This window comes from Aythya ferina (genome assembly GCF_964211825.1).
Source record: "Aythya ferina genome assembly, chromosome: 7".
In the NCBI taxonomy this organism is placed as follows: domain Eukaryota; kingdom Metazoa; phylum Chordata; class Aves; order Anseriformes; family Anatidae; genus Aythya; species Aythya ferina.
The window spans coordinates 26,512,938-26,529,633 of record NC_140302.1 but is presented as its reverse complement, the minus strand read 5'-3'; the positions used below and the strand labels follow the sequence as shown (position 1 = coordinate 26,529,633).

Sequence of the window (16,696 nt, the reverse complement as noted above, 5' to 3'; positions counted from 1 at the left end):
CTGAACCTTTCACCACATCATATCTCTTGCCTATAAAAAGCCAAGATTTGAGGAAGACGGTAATATCTGACCAGTTATGGACCTCCCGTGTGTTCCTGGGGGAAATGATGTCAGCATTTTCACTGTTCAGATCTTGATTGAGGTTGAAGCTAAATTACACTATCTAGTGATCATGAGCATAGTTTTATTTAGGGAAGACTTGGAGTATGTTAGCCTCCGTCTCAGTGAAGTGCAGACTGATAGTATGAAGTTGGATCATGTCTTTTTATGAATAAGGACATCTGTATTCTTAAGTCACTGAGTTATAGAGCAAAATAACTCATCCACAAACCTTTTCTTTGTATTAATGTGGTCATTTAAACTTATTCTGAGACTACTCCAAACCAGTTCATCATTCAAAAACATTTTTTTTTCTTCAAAGAGTGGAAAAGTATAATTCTTTCACTTAAGTCTTTTATTTCCCTACAGAATTGCTGCACTTTCTGAGTTAACAAGAATTTCTGGCAATAAAACACTTCACAGTACCCTGATTGAATTATAGGTGTATAATTTTAATGGTGTCTTAATGAAATTGCTCAGCAACTAACCTTGTCTTTTTTTTTGGCATTAGAGACAGCTTCAAAACTGTCAGCTCTAGCTCATTTCATGTTTTCATTTAGCTGTTAGCAAATTTATTTAAAACAAAGACTTGGGCCAAATTTTGGTGGCATTACTAATGAGTACAGTTCTACAGCAGTTGATGTTAATCTATGAATAAATCTTACTAAATTTTGCAGAGGCTTCAGTCTACTCTTTCTCTGTTAATATCCAAATGAATGCTTGAATTACTTCTTTTTCGTAATTTTGTCCCTAATTTATTTGCTCTTGCAACTACTTACTGCTTCTAGCAACTTAGTCCTGTAAAAGGAATTGGTCTAATTTGCATTACAGTGGTGTTGCGTTTATTTCAGAATGTCATGACCAAAGCAGTTCATTTCTTTGGCCTGTTTAATTTACTTCTTATTCTAGGCCGTGAAAAAGTTTAAGCAATGAACTAGTTCGATTATTTAAAAACAGGGTGCATTGCTTTGAAATTCATGTGCAAATTGATGAATCTGGAGAATCAGGTTCTCTATTTACACAATCTTTATGCCTTGTAAATGACAACCCAAATTCAGAAGTAAAGATGAAAAGTGGCAGAAATTACATTTCATTGTGCTGGGACTCCATTGCACTGATGCTTTTGCAATCAAGTTCCATGTTTTTTAAACCAACAAACAAAAAAACTTCTAAGATTATGTAACTGGCATGTAGAGGAGCTGGAAAAAAAATGTAAATATTTAAAGCATTCAAGTAGGGAATGTCCTGATTTGTTGAAATTGCACAGTTCTGTTCCTCTTTGCTGATTCACTCCTCTGTTTTCCTGTGAGAAATGTTACTCGTTCCACGTGGGTACAACTGTTAGGTCTGTGCATGAAGTATGTAATAGGTGAAGACTGTGAAGGATCTTTTAGTAGATTTGACCCGTATCTTTTCATATATCAGAACTGAGTGAAAGACCACCTCGAATCCCTGGAATATAGTTGGATTTTTCTGTACTGTTCTGTTTGACTGATGCGATGCTCTTTCCTATAAAACATTAGGAAAAACAAACAAACAAACAAACAAAAAAACAACAACAACAACAACAAAAAAAAACTTGATCCAAGAGAAATATGAGGTAATAAAATAGGTAAAGGTTGAGAGGAGTTCTGGACTTGTTTTTACTAAGCTGCTGAATCTGGCTTTCAGGGCAGTTGTACACAGATCACAGTTCTATCTCTAAAAGCATAACAGAACCTCTTGTAAAGCATTCCTGGGTTCCTTTGTAAGGACAGCAGAAATATACATAGTATTCAAGTGCAGTCTGTCATTATCAGAGTTAGCACCAAAAAAGGGTGAAAATTGTGGGGTGTTTAAGATCTATAAATTATGTTTTATGTTCATTCGTCACCTCTAGGAAAAGCAAATAAGTTTTCTCCCTTTTCAGGGGGTGGATGATTAATGGGTGCCTGCATTTGGTTGCAAAAGCCCATGTTGACTTTATTGACTTATTTTACAGAGAAAAAAACTAATCCATCTGAAGTATCAGGAAGTGCAGCGTGTGCTTGCTGTGCCTGGTGTGAGTAAGCAGATTCTGATCATTGCTGAGCACTGATCTGAACAGAGAACAATTATTTCTGTTGGGGAGAAGTGAAGTCTTGACTGACTTCACTCTTCATTTAGTTCAGCATAAGACAATAAACCAAAACAGAGGCACTGTAAGGTTGGTCTCCCTTTTAGTATGGGATTTTCCTAAAACTAAGAGGCAAAGAAATATTACTTGTTACTCCTGAATTAATCACTTTATTTTATAATGGTAGAATCAGTTTAAAAGCTGTCAAAATAAAAATTATGGGCCCAGTTCTTTGCATACAAGTTGCATGCATAGATCAACCCACCAGCTCTGACAATGTTATTATCATTTATAATTTTTATTCTCTCTCCAATGTTGTCTATGTGAACAGCCATGATAAATCAGGCTGAATCTTTACCAATTACACTTTCCTCTCTGTTGAGAGGGAAGTGTCAGATCAAGGCAAGTATATAATATTTTACTATATATTTTTCTAGCATCCAACAATCTGTAGCTCAGATTCCTGAGCCAATATTGTCAATGTTTTTGTTTGTGTGTTTGTTTGTTTTTTGAATTTATGGATATTTTCTCCAAGAACATATCTGTTAATGACTTCCATGTTTTAACCAAATAAGAATCCTGGAACTGCCTGTGTTTTGTATCTCTGTCGTAAAGTTTCATTTGATGCTTATGAGTTTTGTGTTATGACAGAGTGAATAATTGTTCTCTAAGTATTTCCAGGCCATTCATAGTTTTCTAGACCTTGGTCAAATTGCCTCTCATTTATCTTCTTTAGAAGGCTGGAAGTGTGTTTATTTGGTGCTTGTATGAAAAATGTTTCATTTCTTTCTTTGAACACCGTTCTTACTTTGCTGTGTTTTCTACTATAGCCTTTTATTTTAAGATGGAGGTTGAGAACAGCAGCCAGAGTTTAAGATGTGAGAAAACTTTTCAGTGACCTAAGAGGATAACTATCATGCTGTTTAATTACTTTCTGATAATTTCTACTACTGTATGTGCGTGTTTTTGACAGAATCTGAGGAAGGAGCTTGCGTTTTCACAGGGCTCTACACTGAAACCCCAACAAATCTCTCCTGAAAGAAAACAGTTATGTAGAGATTATTTTTCTCTCTGTTACTTTGGGATTGCCTTTCTCCATTTTTTTCCCCTCCTATATATCATCACTGAATTTCACCTGTCATGCTCAGGTACTGAATATAGTGAAATCCTTTTACAGCTCTCTGCAGATGGCTTTTTATTATTATTTTTATTACATTACATATAATAATATGTTACATGTAATATATACTATATATATTATAATTATATAAATATTATACATTATGTAATATATTATAGTACAATAATATATTATAATTTATTTATTTTTTTATTATGAGTACCTTACTGCCATCAGCAAACTGGATCACCCCTTTCTCCTTCCTTCTATCCAAATCATTAACAGATGCATTAAACAATACAAAGCATAGGGAAAATTCCAAATGAATGCTTCTCTCAACTGTAGAAATGGAAATATTTTCCCTAACCTTTATTCCTAATCTTCTAACAATTAATTAATCTATGGAATGGTCTTTTTATCCTATAACAGTTTCAGATCTTTAAGAGACTTTTGCAAGTCTCAAACCTCAAAAATCCTATGACTTCATCAGCCAGCTTGTCTTTCCCTACTCATTCTGTGATGCTCTCTAGGTACCTGGATAGATTTAATATGTGATTTTATTGTGCAAAAACCTCCATGACGTCCAGAATACGTTTCTCCAGAAACCAGTATTAGCTGGGAAAGCAGTGATATGTTGCAGAATCAGAGCAACAAGATAGTTCCTGCTTTGAGGAGTTTGCATTTTAGGTAATCCAGTATGTTTTCTACGGTGAAGTGGGAAGTTTAAAAGTAGTTTCCTTCTAATCTCCTTTTTGAGATATTCTTAGATATTACGAACTTAATTAGATATTTGACTTCTAAAGTTAGATTCTCTGTGCTACTTTTGTTTTTATTTTTCATGCTTTCCTATGCAGCATGTTTGTGTCCACTTTTTATTTTCTGTATAAGCAACTGAATCAAGTAAATGGGCAATAGGCTACTTCAAAGTAGAAATTGGCTTCATTTATTTGAAATGAAAGTCTAAAATGTATTTACTATGTACTTCTTACACTGCAACACAAACATTAAAATTAATTGTACTTTCTCTCCTTTCTCATTTATGTTCCAGGCAACCTAGAAAATAAAACTAAACTACTGTGGTTGCATCTACTTTAGCACGTAGTGAAAGTAGATTTGTAGAATGAAGGAGTTGATGCTGAGATGACACAATATGGGCATTTTATACTTTAGACTAGTGCTAACTGGATACTCTGGGCTAAATGTCTAGTAGTGGTTGGAGCACATTAGGTGCACACCTGAAATATATTCTGGTTTAGTTTTATTGAAAGGGAATTCAGTTCTGGTGCCCTGAGATCACTCTGTGGAATGAGCTAGAACATAGTATATAAGGGTTTTCTGTAGAGATTTCCTCTGAAAATTTGAGGGATTAATTTCAGAAGTACACTACTGCTCTGATCTGAAAGGTTCATACAGATACATATACGTGGTGTTTCCCCTTCATTCTGACAATTTTTTAATTCCAGATGTAAATTTTTGCTTCTCATCCAACAAATGCAAACTTTTGGACTTGTAACTCTGATTATTTATATGCAGATATATTATAACTATATTATAAAGTATATTATAACTCAGATATATTATTTATATATATCTGGTATTTAAATTTGCTTTTCTTATCTTGTAAGTAACAGGGGAGTCTGACTGTGATGTGGGTCATAGCTGCTTAGTCAGTTCTAGCTTGTTTCATTTTAGGACATCTTTGTAAAGTGATTGGCAATGCTTGGTACAACGGTGGAACAGAGAACGCTGTCCCAGCACTGAAAGTTGGTCTCATAGTTAACAATCAGACTAGTGGCTGGAGAGTCATCTGTCAACTCAGTCCCCCTTTTCTGACTCTCTGTATGCCCTTGCATAAATCTTCAGCAGTTCTGCACAGTCCCGCCAAGTGTACAATGCTGTTGCTGTCAGCATGTGTAGTAAAAAAGATGTGTCTTGAAACACTTCATATGCACAGACAGGCTGGTCATTGCAGTGCAATGGTCAAGACTTCTGGAGACTGCAGATACCTGAGAACACAGTAGTAATATCCCAGGGTGTAGTTAGCAGATTAAAGCCAAAGTCAGCAGTGCTGGCAAATCTTTTTGGGTGCTTAACTTTTATTGATCGAATGAGGAATTAGGTGCTTCAGTGCCTCAGCAGTTTGTCCCTCAATTCTCTTTCTATAAAATGGAGATAAGAGGACTTTCACACTTCAGAGGAATGGCATGACAGAAAATGTGTTAAGGCTTTGATGTTCTTGGATGTGGCAGTGATGAGGTCAGATAAGTTGCTTATGCAGGTAGAAAGAGGTATGTGAGACTAGAGTGGATCTTGATTAACAACTTGCCTTAGAGACACAATCCAAAGTCAATGAAAAGTCTCTTATTAACTTCAGAGAGCTGGGATCAAGGCCATTGATTTGTGCTTATTTCTGCTCTAGTTGCTATAGTCCAAATTAATGCTGTGCTGTGATATTTCCAAATACTAACATAAACAAAATCCACTTATGAAGGGAGATATACAAATAAAAAAATCACAATTTCTGAATCAGAGTATGCAATTGATAAACATTAACTATAGGAATATTGTCCCAGAAATTTGTCTGTTAAGAAAAAAAGAACTAGCTGATAAAAATGACAATTAATTTTTGGCTTGAGAAGCTGGATAGGTTACTTAGTGAAAATAGATGGTCTATATGTTGATGCTTTGATTATTAATGCTTTCTGCGTAGTTTCTATCACACAATCTTCACTGTAGAAACACATCAATTATATGCTTGATATATTTTAAAGTGTTAAATGAAAATAAGAATGTTTAATTCTAACAGCGCATGTTTTCATCATAAGATTTTAGAAGTAGACCACAAATACAGAAGGTGATAGTGCCTTTATGTTGGCATGGGAACATTTATTTTAAATTAAAGATACAGTGTGGCAAGGCAATGTAACTTGTCTAAGATCATTCAGGTTCTTACATTTTGGGGAGTTTGAAGTAATATCCTAACCTTCCAAGTCACAGGCCAAATTGTTATGCTACTACCAAGGGATTTTCTAGACATAGATAAAAGCATCTGGTAGCTATCCAGTAATGAAGGACATGTGTGTATTTACATCTTCACATACAATTCTTTATAATCTGTGTATACCAAGACTTACGGTGTCCTATAATTCATCGGTAATTAATTGTTATACCTAACACTGCCTTCCTAATTAAGGAGAAAGAAATGAAATGTGTGTTTGTGCAGTGTCAAAACCCAAATAGGAATTTGCTCTGAGAAATTCCAGGTGTGGGTCCTTTCATTTGGGGCTTGTCTAAAGACAGATTAGTGTTTGCCACTTGCAAAGCAACAGCAACACCAGTATTTAAAAATGAAATAAAATGAAATTAAAATGATGCTAATGATTCAATGCTTTAATACCTGCTCAGGCAAATATTCAGAACTTTTCATGTTCGTCATTCAGAGTGCCTCATTCACACTCCTTAGGGGTATTACTTTGTTGCTTGCTGAAATACTGAAATGATCTCTTTGTACTGCTCAAAGCTGTGTATTCTCTCTCATGCAGAGAAACATGAGAAAACTTTCTCATTATTCTCTCTGATTCATCAGCAATGCAGTCCAATTAATACCATAGTTAATGGGGAGAAGTAGCTACTATAACTGAAAGTCATAGATCTTCTGTCATCCCTGACCTAACACTCTTGGACAAAGTGAGAAAACAACTTTTCTCTGCAGAGATTATTTTTGATACACTAGTGAATCTGTAATTCACAGCACCATAGAAACTAGAGATGGAAAGAACTCAGCACGTTATCAAATGTGTTCTTCTGCCAAAGCAAGATTGCTTCTTGCAGACAGCCAGATTATAACATTTCAGGCAATGAAACTGTCATTTTCTCTAAAAATTCTGCCGCAGTCTAACAAACCTCACCATTAGAGATCATTCTGTGTGTGTCTCTGTCCTCCCCACCCCTCTTTTTTTTTTCTTCTTTTTTTTTTTTTCTTATTAACACCTTATTTTTCATCTGCTTCTCCAATAGATGATTCAAAAAGACCCTAGCAGCCTACTGTGGTTACTTAATAACTTATTTTCACTCTTGAATTGCAAATCTCATATTTGATTTTTCTGATAATTTCAGCATAGACTTCATTTGGGTCTGTTTTAACCTAGTGATGGTTATTTTACCTATTTGATTGTATCTTGATTGTATCTTATGTGCATATGTATATATTTTAAATATACTGTTTTCCTTATTGAAGGGTTGGCTTTGCTTAGTTTTCATATTGGATTGAAGCAAACTGAAACAAATTGTTTATTAAGATTATCAGAAGTTCCTGTCTTTTGATTTCTCTTCACCACTGTGTTTCCATCTTTCCCTTCCATAGATTATGCTGCTGACTGACCCAGAGGTTGAGAGCAGTTTATTGATTAGTTCTGATGAAGGTGCCACCTATCAAAAATACCGTCTGAACTTCTACATCCACAGTCTGCTCTTCCACCCGAAGCAGGAAGATTGGATCTTAGCATATAGTCAAGATCAAAAGGTAAGAATTGTTGGTAGCATTTTGCTTTATTTGCTTAGGAACAACCTGGCATTTCTCCATCTTCCTACTTAACTGCTGCAAAGTTAAGACAACAGTCTTTGGGGTAACTAAGATAGTATTTCCAGCAGGAGACATTGAGTAATCCTTGATCTGTAGGGCAAAGTAAAGGACATAGGCATCTAATGGGTTCATTGGGCCTAGCCCTCTATGACTGACTTGTCAGCCTGTATTTGTTCACCAGTCCTTTTGGCAATATCATGGGACAGGCAATGGGAAGAGAATATATCTAAGATCCTTCACGGTAAGAAAAGCAACTTGTAATTTGGTTATTTGTCCTCTTACTTAACACTTCTCTCATGCCATTCTGGTACCGGATCCAAGAATAGAATAAGAGATTATTTGTTGCTATCTGATTGGCATATTTTCAAAGTAGAAGTGAATCAATTTCCTTTGAAGGCCAGTTCCTTCAGTATGGGTAATCCATCAGTTGAATGCTGTGAAATTTACTGATGCCAGACTTGATACACCAGAATTGGACTTCACTGTGAGAGACCTCATTGTTAACAGTTTCTGAAAATCACACATATCAATATGCACAAGTCAGTAATTTCCTTTGAAGGACTTTATAGAGCTCAATCTGTTTAGTTTACCAAAAAACAGATTGAAAGGAAGCTATGAGGGAGTTAGGGTTGTTTAACCTGGGGAATATCCCTTCCAATTCAAACCATTCTATGATTCTCTATTATTGTATATAAATATCTTCATGGAGAAGATGACACGTACAAGTAAACTTTCTGATCTAGCAAAGAAACTTGTAATGAGAATGGATGGCTAGGAGTCAATTGCAGATAAACTCAACTGTGAAGCTGAGGGCCATTGGAGCAAACTGCTCTGAGAAATGTTGGATTTCAGATGTTGACTTCTTGTTGCTTTTGAGTAAAAGACAGACCAAAACAATTAGCTAAGCTCCCAACAAGTTTAACAGAGTGAAATGTCTTGGCATTGTTTGCAAGCCATCATACAAAGTGATTTGGATGTATCTTTTTTGTTTTACATATAATTAATCTATGAGATTCTGAATCTAATCAATAATCAAAATATCAGTTAAATTGTTCAGATAATCTATTAAAGTATCAGCATAAAAGTTTGAATTCTATGATGTCTTTCAAGTTATTCATTATATAAAGATTAAAAACTTATTTTTCCTTTCGCCTAAGTTAGTTTTGTAGTTAATATTATTGTATACCTGAGAAAATAAAGGCATGAGGAAGTTAAATAATTAGCTAAGGTCACAAAATGATTTTATAGGAACATTTGGAATAGTTGTTCAGTCCTACACTTTAAGCTCAAAACCAGTACAATTCCAGCCCTGTAGCTTTATATCCTTCCAAAACTGAATGTTAGGATCATGCCTGCCTAATTCTTTCTCTAGAGTCAATTACATGCAATATTTTTCACTTACCCTTCTCTTGTAGCATTTTGTGGAATGTAGTGTGGTTATTATCTGTTCCAGTGGAAGGTGCAGATAAAGAGATTTCTGGGTGTGATTTCTGGTATGTAATTAGAGAAAGTCAAAATGTTTTCATTCCCTTGTGGCTATTCAATTCCCTAGAATGATATGAAAGAGAACAGAATCTTGTATATGCTGTCTTTTAGGACCCTTTGGAATAAAAGTTAATGTGTATTGGTAACAAGAGATTTATTGTGCGAAGGTCAATGACGCTTCTAATGGTAAATTTGTCAAATAGAGTCAGGATATAGTTGAAAATAAATTTATACTGTTGGGATAGTCAACCTGTTCAGGAAATAATTCTGAATTAGAGTCCATACAGCTAATGCTCATTTAATTTATGGTAGATGGCTACCAGCAAGTATATTGTCACCGTTCCATAGGAAACTCCCACTCTTCTTTTACAGAGTTCTTAAAAGAAAAACAAACAAACTGGATATGGGAATAAAGGACCCTTTTGTGTGTTAACCTGAATTCATGGAGTTGGTGTGGGAGGTGTGTGTACAGGGTGTTTTCAGTGAGAGGATGTATTCTGTATGTGAAATTTTCTTTGTGTTATGATGTTGACTAGCAAATTGGATAGCTGTTGGGAATTCAGTACTATAGCTGCAAGAAAAAATCATGTAGCACTGTATATCTGTACCAATTAGCTCTGAAATAGAATTCTAAAAGTTCTCCATACAGATATGAGTCACAGGACTGGTTTCTACTGTGAAGCCTAATGGAGATATTTTCTGACTTCAACAATCTTTGGCCAAGAACCATAGAGCATAACCAACAGGCAAGGAGTATTAATCAGCTTGGACTAAATTAAATGTAAGTCAAACTAAGGGTCAAATTCTGCCTGTGGCTAAGTGTAAATGTCTCCCTCTGGTTTCATTTTTGCATATCTAAAGGCAGAATTTTCTCAGAGTAATTATGTAGTCCTGTGGATATCTAGATAATTGCAATGGGAGCTGTGGGGCAGTTTGGAACAAATGATATTGCAGTTTGCTATATAACATTCTCTTGCTAAGGCTGTATTTAAGGAAAGAGAAACATTACTCCTTGGATTCCAGGCACTGTGTGCTGACTGATCAAGAAACACCCTTGGAAGCAAGGGAAACAGCTGCATGGTAAAGAATTTACACTGACCTAGATACCATGCATGGACTGAAGAGGCTATGGAGGTTTCATTGATTCTTTAAGTTATATTCTGACCAGTTAGGATTGTTGAATTCATTTAATAATACTGCTGTTGGCAGTTGGGAGGGAGGTGAGAATCAATTAGAAAACTCATTTACATCCTTCCAGAAAGCCAAGTCATTATTACATCATTTACATCTTGTCATTGCAGCAGGTGAGACCAGGAAAATCAGGTGGTGAATAGAGCAAAGAGCTGGAGAGACAGGAATCACATTGGGACTGGACTATTTGACTCTAAGAAGTGATTCAAACAGTTCAGTAGTGGTGAGAGCAAATTCAACAGTTAGTGCATGCCTCTTATTGCTCAGTTGTAATGAGCAGGAAATGGGTCACAAAGCATCAAGCCTCAATCGTTTTACAGCCCACTGAGTCTATCACTATGATAAGCACCACAGATCTTTTTTGTTTGGATGAATAGAGATTTACTAAGTGGTAGGGAAATCTATGTTAACTGAAATTATTTTACAGCCCAGTTTCTTGGGTGTTGTGTGCAGATGAATGTGGTTAATTACTGGGGTTCAGCAATTACTCATTAAGCTTCAGTGACTCAGTTGCTTTTGTACTCATCTTTCCTCTCTGTCTCTGCCTTGGGCAGCAGACTTGAATTAGCATTGCTGACAGGCCAGTGCCTTATTCAGTTATGACTTTTTCCTGCCAGTCCTGAGGAGAGGAGAAAAAAAAAAAAAGTAGCCACCTGTGCTAATTGCTTCATGATTGCATTCATTGTTCTGTCTGAAAGTACAGTTGTTACATGGCTGATTCTTACCCCGTAATTGCAGAACTACTGCATGCTTCTCTGTTTTCTGTGTAAGAGGAGTTACAAATCAGGAGGAAACTTCAGACACTGTAAAGCGCTGCTTGTAAGGTCTTGTTGGAGGTCTTGTATGTGCAAGCTCTCGTGGGTTTAATCAGCTTGCCTGTAGGATGAGGGGCTGTATTTTGTGGGAGTATTACTTAAGTATTACTATGTAATCTTCAGAAGTAGTTTGCTGTGAAATCAGAGGGTGGAAGTAAGAGTCTCTACTTCATGTCTCCACATCTTCTACTATTTAGATGGGTCAGACGCACAGAGGAATAGTTAGTAATCAGACAGGAATAACAGAGCTATTTGGAGAGATGAAATATGGGTGAAATTGGGAAACACAATTCAGATGGATGCAATGCAGAATCGTAATTGCCTAGCTCAGGAACAAATGTGCAAAGATACTCAAGAAATAGCAACAAAGGCTAAATAATAATAATAATAAAATAAATGGAGTTATTCTTGTTGCTTGTCCTCTGTCTTTTTAAGCATACTCTTGGAAGTCAGGGCACCCCAGACTAAAAAAGCTTTGTCAACACAGGATGAGTAAATGAAGAGGTTTACTTTCCTTTCCATCTCTTCTCTGTTCTGAGGTAGATATTTGACCAGGTGAAGATGATCAGTAACTTTTGTGAGATAGATTAAGTGGCACCAAAGCCATTTTGTTTACACTGAAACTCTCTGTTACTTTTCATACTTGTGTCTTTAAGGCAGGGAAGTGTTCATCTACCTAGGCTATATAGAATGAGTTTATATAGATGTTAAAGGTACACAAGAAAGAAACCTTCCCCTTCTCCCTCACTCTCCCAAAAAAAACAACCAAACAAAAAAAAGTGTGAAAAAAAAAATAAAAATAACAAAACCTAGCAGCAGCTTGTCTGTCCAGAAAGGCAGATGCATGTCTGGGCCATAGGCATGATCTGTGAAAGAGAAGGAAAGACAGAATCACTGCTCTCTACCACTGACTCACTCATCTTTAGGCAAATCAGTATGTCCTTGCTTATCCATCTGCACAAACATGAGCCCTCTGTACCCTTACAGAAGTTGTTCATTTGCTGCTTTGGGGTTCTTGGATGCTATATAGCTATGGGGAGATCACATGTTTCTCTGCAAGTTTTTTTTTTTTTTTTCTTTCTTTCTATATATAATTCCCATTTTCCTACTTGCAAGAAAATTGACTTTTTCTTTTCTTCAGAAGTGGAAAGTGCAATGGATTGTGAATAAGGAAATGTGTTTGCTATAACTAAGTCTGCCAGTGATCTCTGTAGCTTTCAGCAACTCCCTTCACTTTTCTGTAACTGATTCTCTCCCTTTTCTGACTGTCATTTGTTTTGACTGCATGCTCCTATGTGTCTCCAGTTTCTTATTATGCATAGGACCTGTCAACACTAAATTCACTTGGAGTCATAGATTCTACTATAGTAAAAATGATAAAAAGTACTTTATTTTCAAATATGAAACTATGTATGTGTGTATGGTAATTCTGACACTTACCCCTGAAATCTGCTGTAATAAGCATTTTCTGTTCTCATTCAATATATATATATATATATTTTTAGCACAAAATGCATTTCTTTAATTCAGTTATCTAAAAAGTTATGAACCAACCTAATAAATTTACAGCACCACAGAAAGCAAGTGCGGGATAGCCTCTTGCCTGTTACAGATATCACTTTTTTGAGCAGAGAAAGGAATTAACCTTTATGACAATTTACCAACAGAGTGATAAATTCATCATGGAATTAAAATTCAGTGTTTTTCAAGAAGGGTTTAAACATTGGAATTGGACATGTCTCCAAAAGATACAGTCTAGCTCAGCCATCAGTTGTTGGCTTGAATAATTCTCTCTCTTGCTTGAGTTAGCAGCTAAGATTCTGCAGCATCGCTTTGGAGAACAGACTGGTGATACTAATAGTTCTTTCTGGCCGTGCAGATTCCTTTAAGTATCTGCTGGTAAAATTGTGTGTTCTTCCACGTTTATCATATGGATTGAGTGCACTGGAGACATCACGCTAATACAATTGCTTGTAAACTTCCACATAACCAGAACACCATTAGTTTTAATGCCAAATAATGAGACACGATGGACACCATGGCTCAGTCATGTCTGCAGCCATGCTATGTAGGTGTTAAAATGAAGCTGAGGCTGCAAGGGATTCATGTTTGGCAGAAAGCTCTGGCTCTGAAAATGAATCTCTTGAGAGCAGATGAGAGAGGTGATGGTAAATCTTGATTAGCATGACCCTTCAAGTGGTATTTTATCAGAATTGGTGGGTCATTCAGATTCTCAATACTTCATATGTGTAACCTTGCTTTCAAGGTCAGATATTAGATGAGTAACTGTTTCTTTGTTGTCCTGGATGATATAGAGATTACTGTGAAAATATGGTGAATTCAGTGAGTTTGCAGGTAGCATTTACATGCTGGCCCTGGGGAGCACAGAGCTCATTGGAAATGAGTAGGGATGGGGACTGCTTTCTTTAATACAAGTTTGCATTTTCTAGCAACATCTGGTTGATGCCATGCTTTGTTACCCGTCAGGCTCAACAGCCAAATAAACATAATTCAGCCAGAATTCATAAGACCCAGATTTTCAGCTGGGAAAATCTCAGTGAAAATTCACTGCTGGTAAATGAAACGTGGTTCACAGTGAAATTTTATTAAAGTGCATCTCCCAAGCTCACCCAGATACAGTACTTTATGAAATTGCTAAGAACTTGTTGTGTTTGTTCTGAAAATGTGAGTTTATGTCAGAGGATTTCAACTTCATGCTTTGGTCAATTCCAAATACACAAACAGTTCTGTAGGTTGGAATCCCATAGCACAGGTGATTATGTCAATATGCATCAAATTTGTTTGATGCCTAAAAAAATTTTTGCCTTCAAATTTGAATTGCCTTCAAATCTCATATTTTAGTTACTTGTTTTGGAGTTTTAAAGCACTTTTAGACTGATACACAAAAATACAAAACCAAAGACTTCTGGTAAGTTAGGAAAATGAATGCTCAGTTAGTGTTGTTTGGTTTAGTTCCATAAAAGTGAGTGAAGGTCTCATGTTTTACAGTGCTTGAGACTCACATGATCCCTTTAGGGGAAATGTCTGAAGGATGAGCCACTACAATTTTTCCATAGTTTTTCAGTGGAGATTTGCAAAATTTACCTATGAAACGATGGGAAGATTGTTCTTTGCAGTAAGTTTCTGTTTGAGATACCTCTCTCCATTGGGAGAACTATTAAGGCAGTTCACTAGCTACTGAATCATTTCTTTACAGTCAAGTTATATTTTTTATATATTAACTTATAACTTACATGTATTTTATATATGCATATTCTCTCTCTCTATAATATATATATATTTATAAATATGTATAATTTATAAGTTAATATTGACTTCCTTGATATTAATACTGTGGCTCAAAGTGTAGTATTTTGGTTCAGAGACTTGTAAAGTATCTAGAAATTGATGAATAATGCAAGGAAGGGAATCAGTGGCATCTGTTGAAATGTTTTGTAAGAGTTCAGTGAAATATTCAAAGCTGGTTTTGAAGCCCATGAAATGTAGAAATCTTATTACAGAACCATTGTTCCGTATAATCCAACATTTCCAAGAGCAACCTTCTTGTTCCAGAGGAAAGAGTAAAGTTCACACTGTAGGCCATTATGGAAAATAATATTTATAAAATAAATTGGAAACTATTGTTCACTGTCTCTTACAATACAAAGTGCATTTCATTCAAAGGAAATTGTCAGGAGACAAACTTAAAATAAGCAAAAAGAGGTGATTCTTCATGAAGTGTGTTAGACTGTGAAAAACCTTACATGCCACAATATTTTGTGAGCCCAGGATTGCTGGAGTTTGAGACCATATTTTGAGGATCTGTTGAATATACAAAGCGTTAGGATATTGCTTTTCCAAGTATCTGTTAAAGACCTGTTTCTAAGAAAAGACAGTGGTGAAATTAAACTTCATTCTAACTTAATTCAGTTATTCCTCTGTAATCTGCAAATAAACTTCACCTTTCTTGAATCAAAATTATGCCCACTAACACTGGCTTTTCCAACTTTGGGACTCTGTCTTTTTTCACGCAAAGAGTTTGTGTTAGGACAGATGTACTCTGGTTTGAATGGTCCCTTATGGCTTATGAGGTTTAAAAAGCTGCCATGTGTTCAGCTATACTCTGTCTAATTTCCCTGACTTTTAAGATATTGAATTTTGTTTTTATTCACTTTAGTGTGAGGGTGGTTGCCTTTGTAATCCGTCTGAGATAAGTAAATGTACACAGAATTCTAACTCCTAACTCTTTGATGTGCTGCTCGGTGTATGAAAAACAAAAGTATTAGAAATAATATAGGAAAATAATCTAATTTCCACCATTCTGAATAATGGAAACCTTTATAAAGTCCCTATTATAGGGGAAACTTGTCCTTACACATACCTGCACTTGTAATTTCCCAGTATTATTCTAGTTACTGACAGCCCCAGTAATTTTTATATTGTGTAAATGCAGTAGATACAGTAAATTCAGTAGATGAAATTTACTCTAAATAGCGTAGAAATCTGACTGCAAGAGAACATGTGTTGGAGACACAATATGTGGGCCAACCAGGGGAGAATAAAACTGGGCTTGAAAAAATATGGAAGGGGACAGAGCTCTTATATGTATGAACCGGCTCATGGTTAGATGATGATACAATACCGATGCTAATTCTATACAATACAGAATGGAAGGACAAAGAAAGATGCATGACAGAATGTGTCTAGAACCACACAAAAATCACAGAAGTGAAGATGTTAAGAGCTTCCTGCTTTAGAGAGATTTCCAAGAGCTGAAGTAAAGAAAAACGTAGAGTTCTTTTTCTCTTCCCTAGTACACAGTTTCCCTTCTAGAAGTGATGTTTCAGTCTTGATCAGTAAAGTCAAATAAAATGCCTGTTATTCTTCATGGAACATTTAGGAAAAAAAACATCATTTTTTCTCAACATGTATTTGGGAATTAAAACACTTTGTATAGTGCAAATTCACAAACTAAAGTAAATAAACCAATCAAGTTTGACTCATTTCTCTTAAACATTTTACTTTTATTAAGAATTTATGTTTTTTTCTTCCTCTTCACAAAATCCTTTTTTTTTTTTTTTTTTAAAAAAAAAACTACAAACATATATGAGAATTTTTTTTTTTTCTGCGTTGTTTTCATCACATTATAGGAAAATTGTTGCCAGTTTACAAATTATGTTTTCTGAGTTTAAAAATAACTGTATATTAGACTGTTTTTATTTGCCTCAAAATGAAAATTATATCCATGAATATGGGCCCAAATGCAATATATATATATATATGTATATATAAATAAATTACTCAATCTA

At 35.4% G+C, this 16,696-nt stretch overlaps 1 protein-coding gene across 6 annotated transcripts in view; it reads left to right on the top strand.

The window, feature by feature from the left end:
- The window catches only part of SORCS1 (sortilin related VPS10 domain containing receptor 1), a 287,728-nt gene that overhangs the window by 168,642 nt on the left and 102,390 nt on the right, over positions 1-16,696 (top strand). For all 6 annotated transcript variants that reach the window (XM_084525016.1, XM_084525015.1, XM_084525014.1 and 3 more), the window contains one exon: positions 7,678-7,836. In XM_084525016.1, coding sequence (XP_084381142.1) covers positions 7,678-7,836 — 159 coding nt within the window. The remainder of the gene's footprint in view (positions 1-7,677; positions 7,837-16,696) is intronic.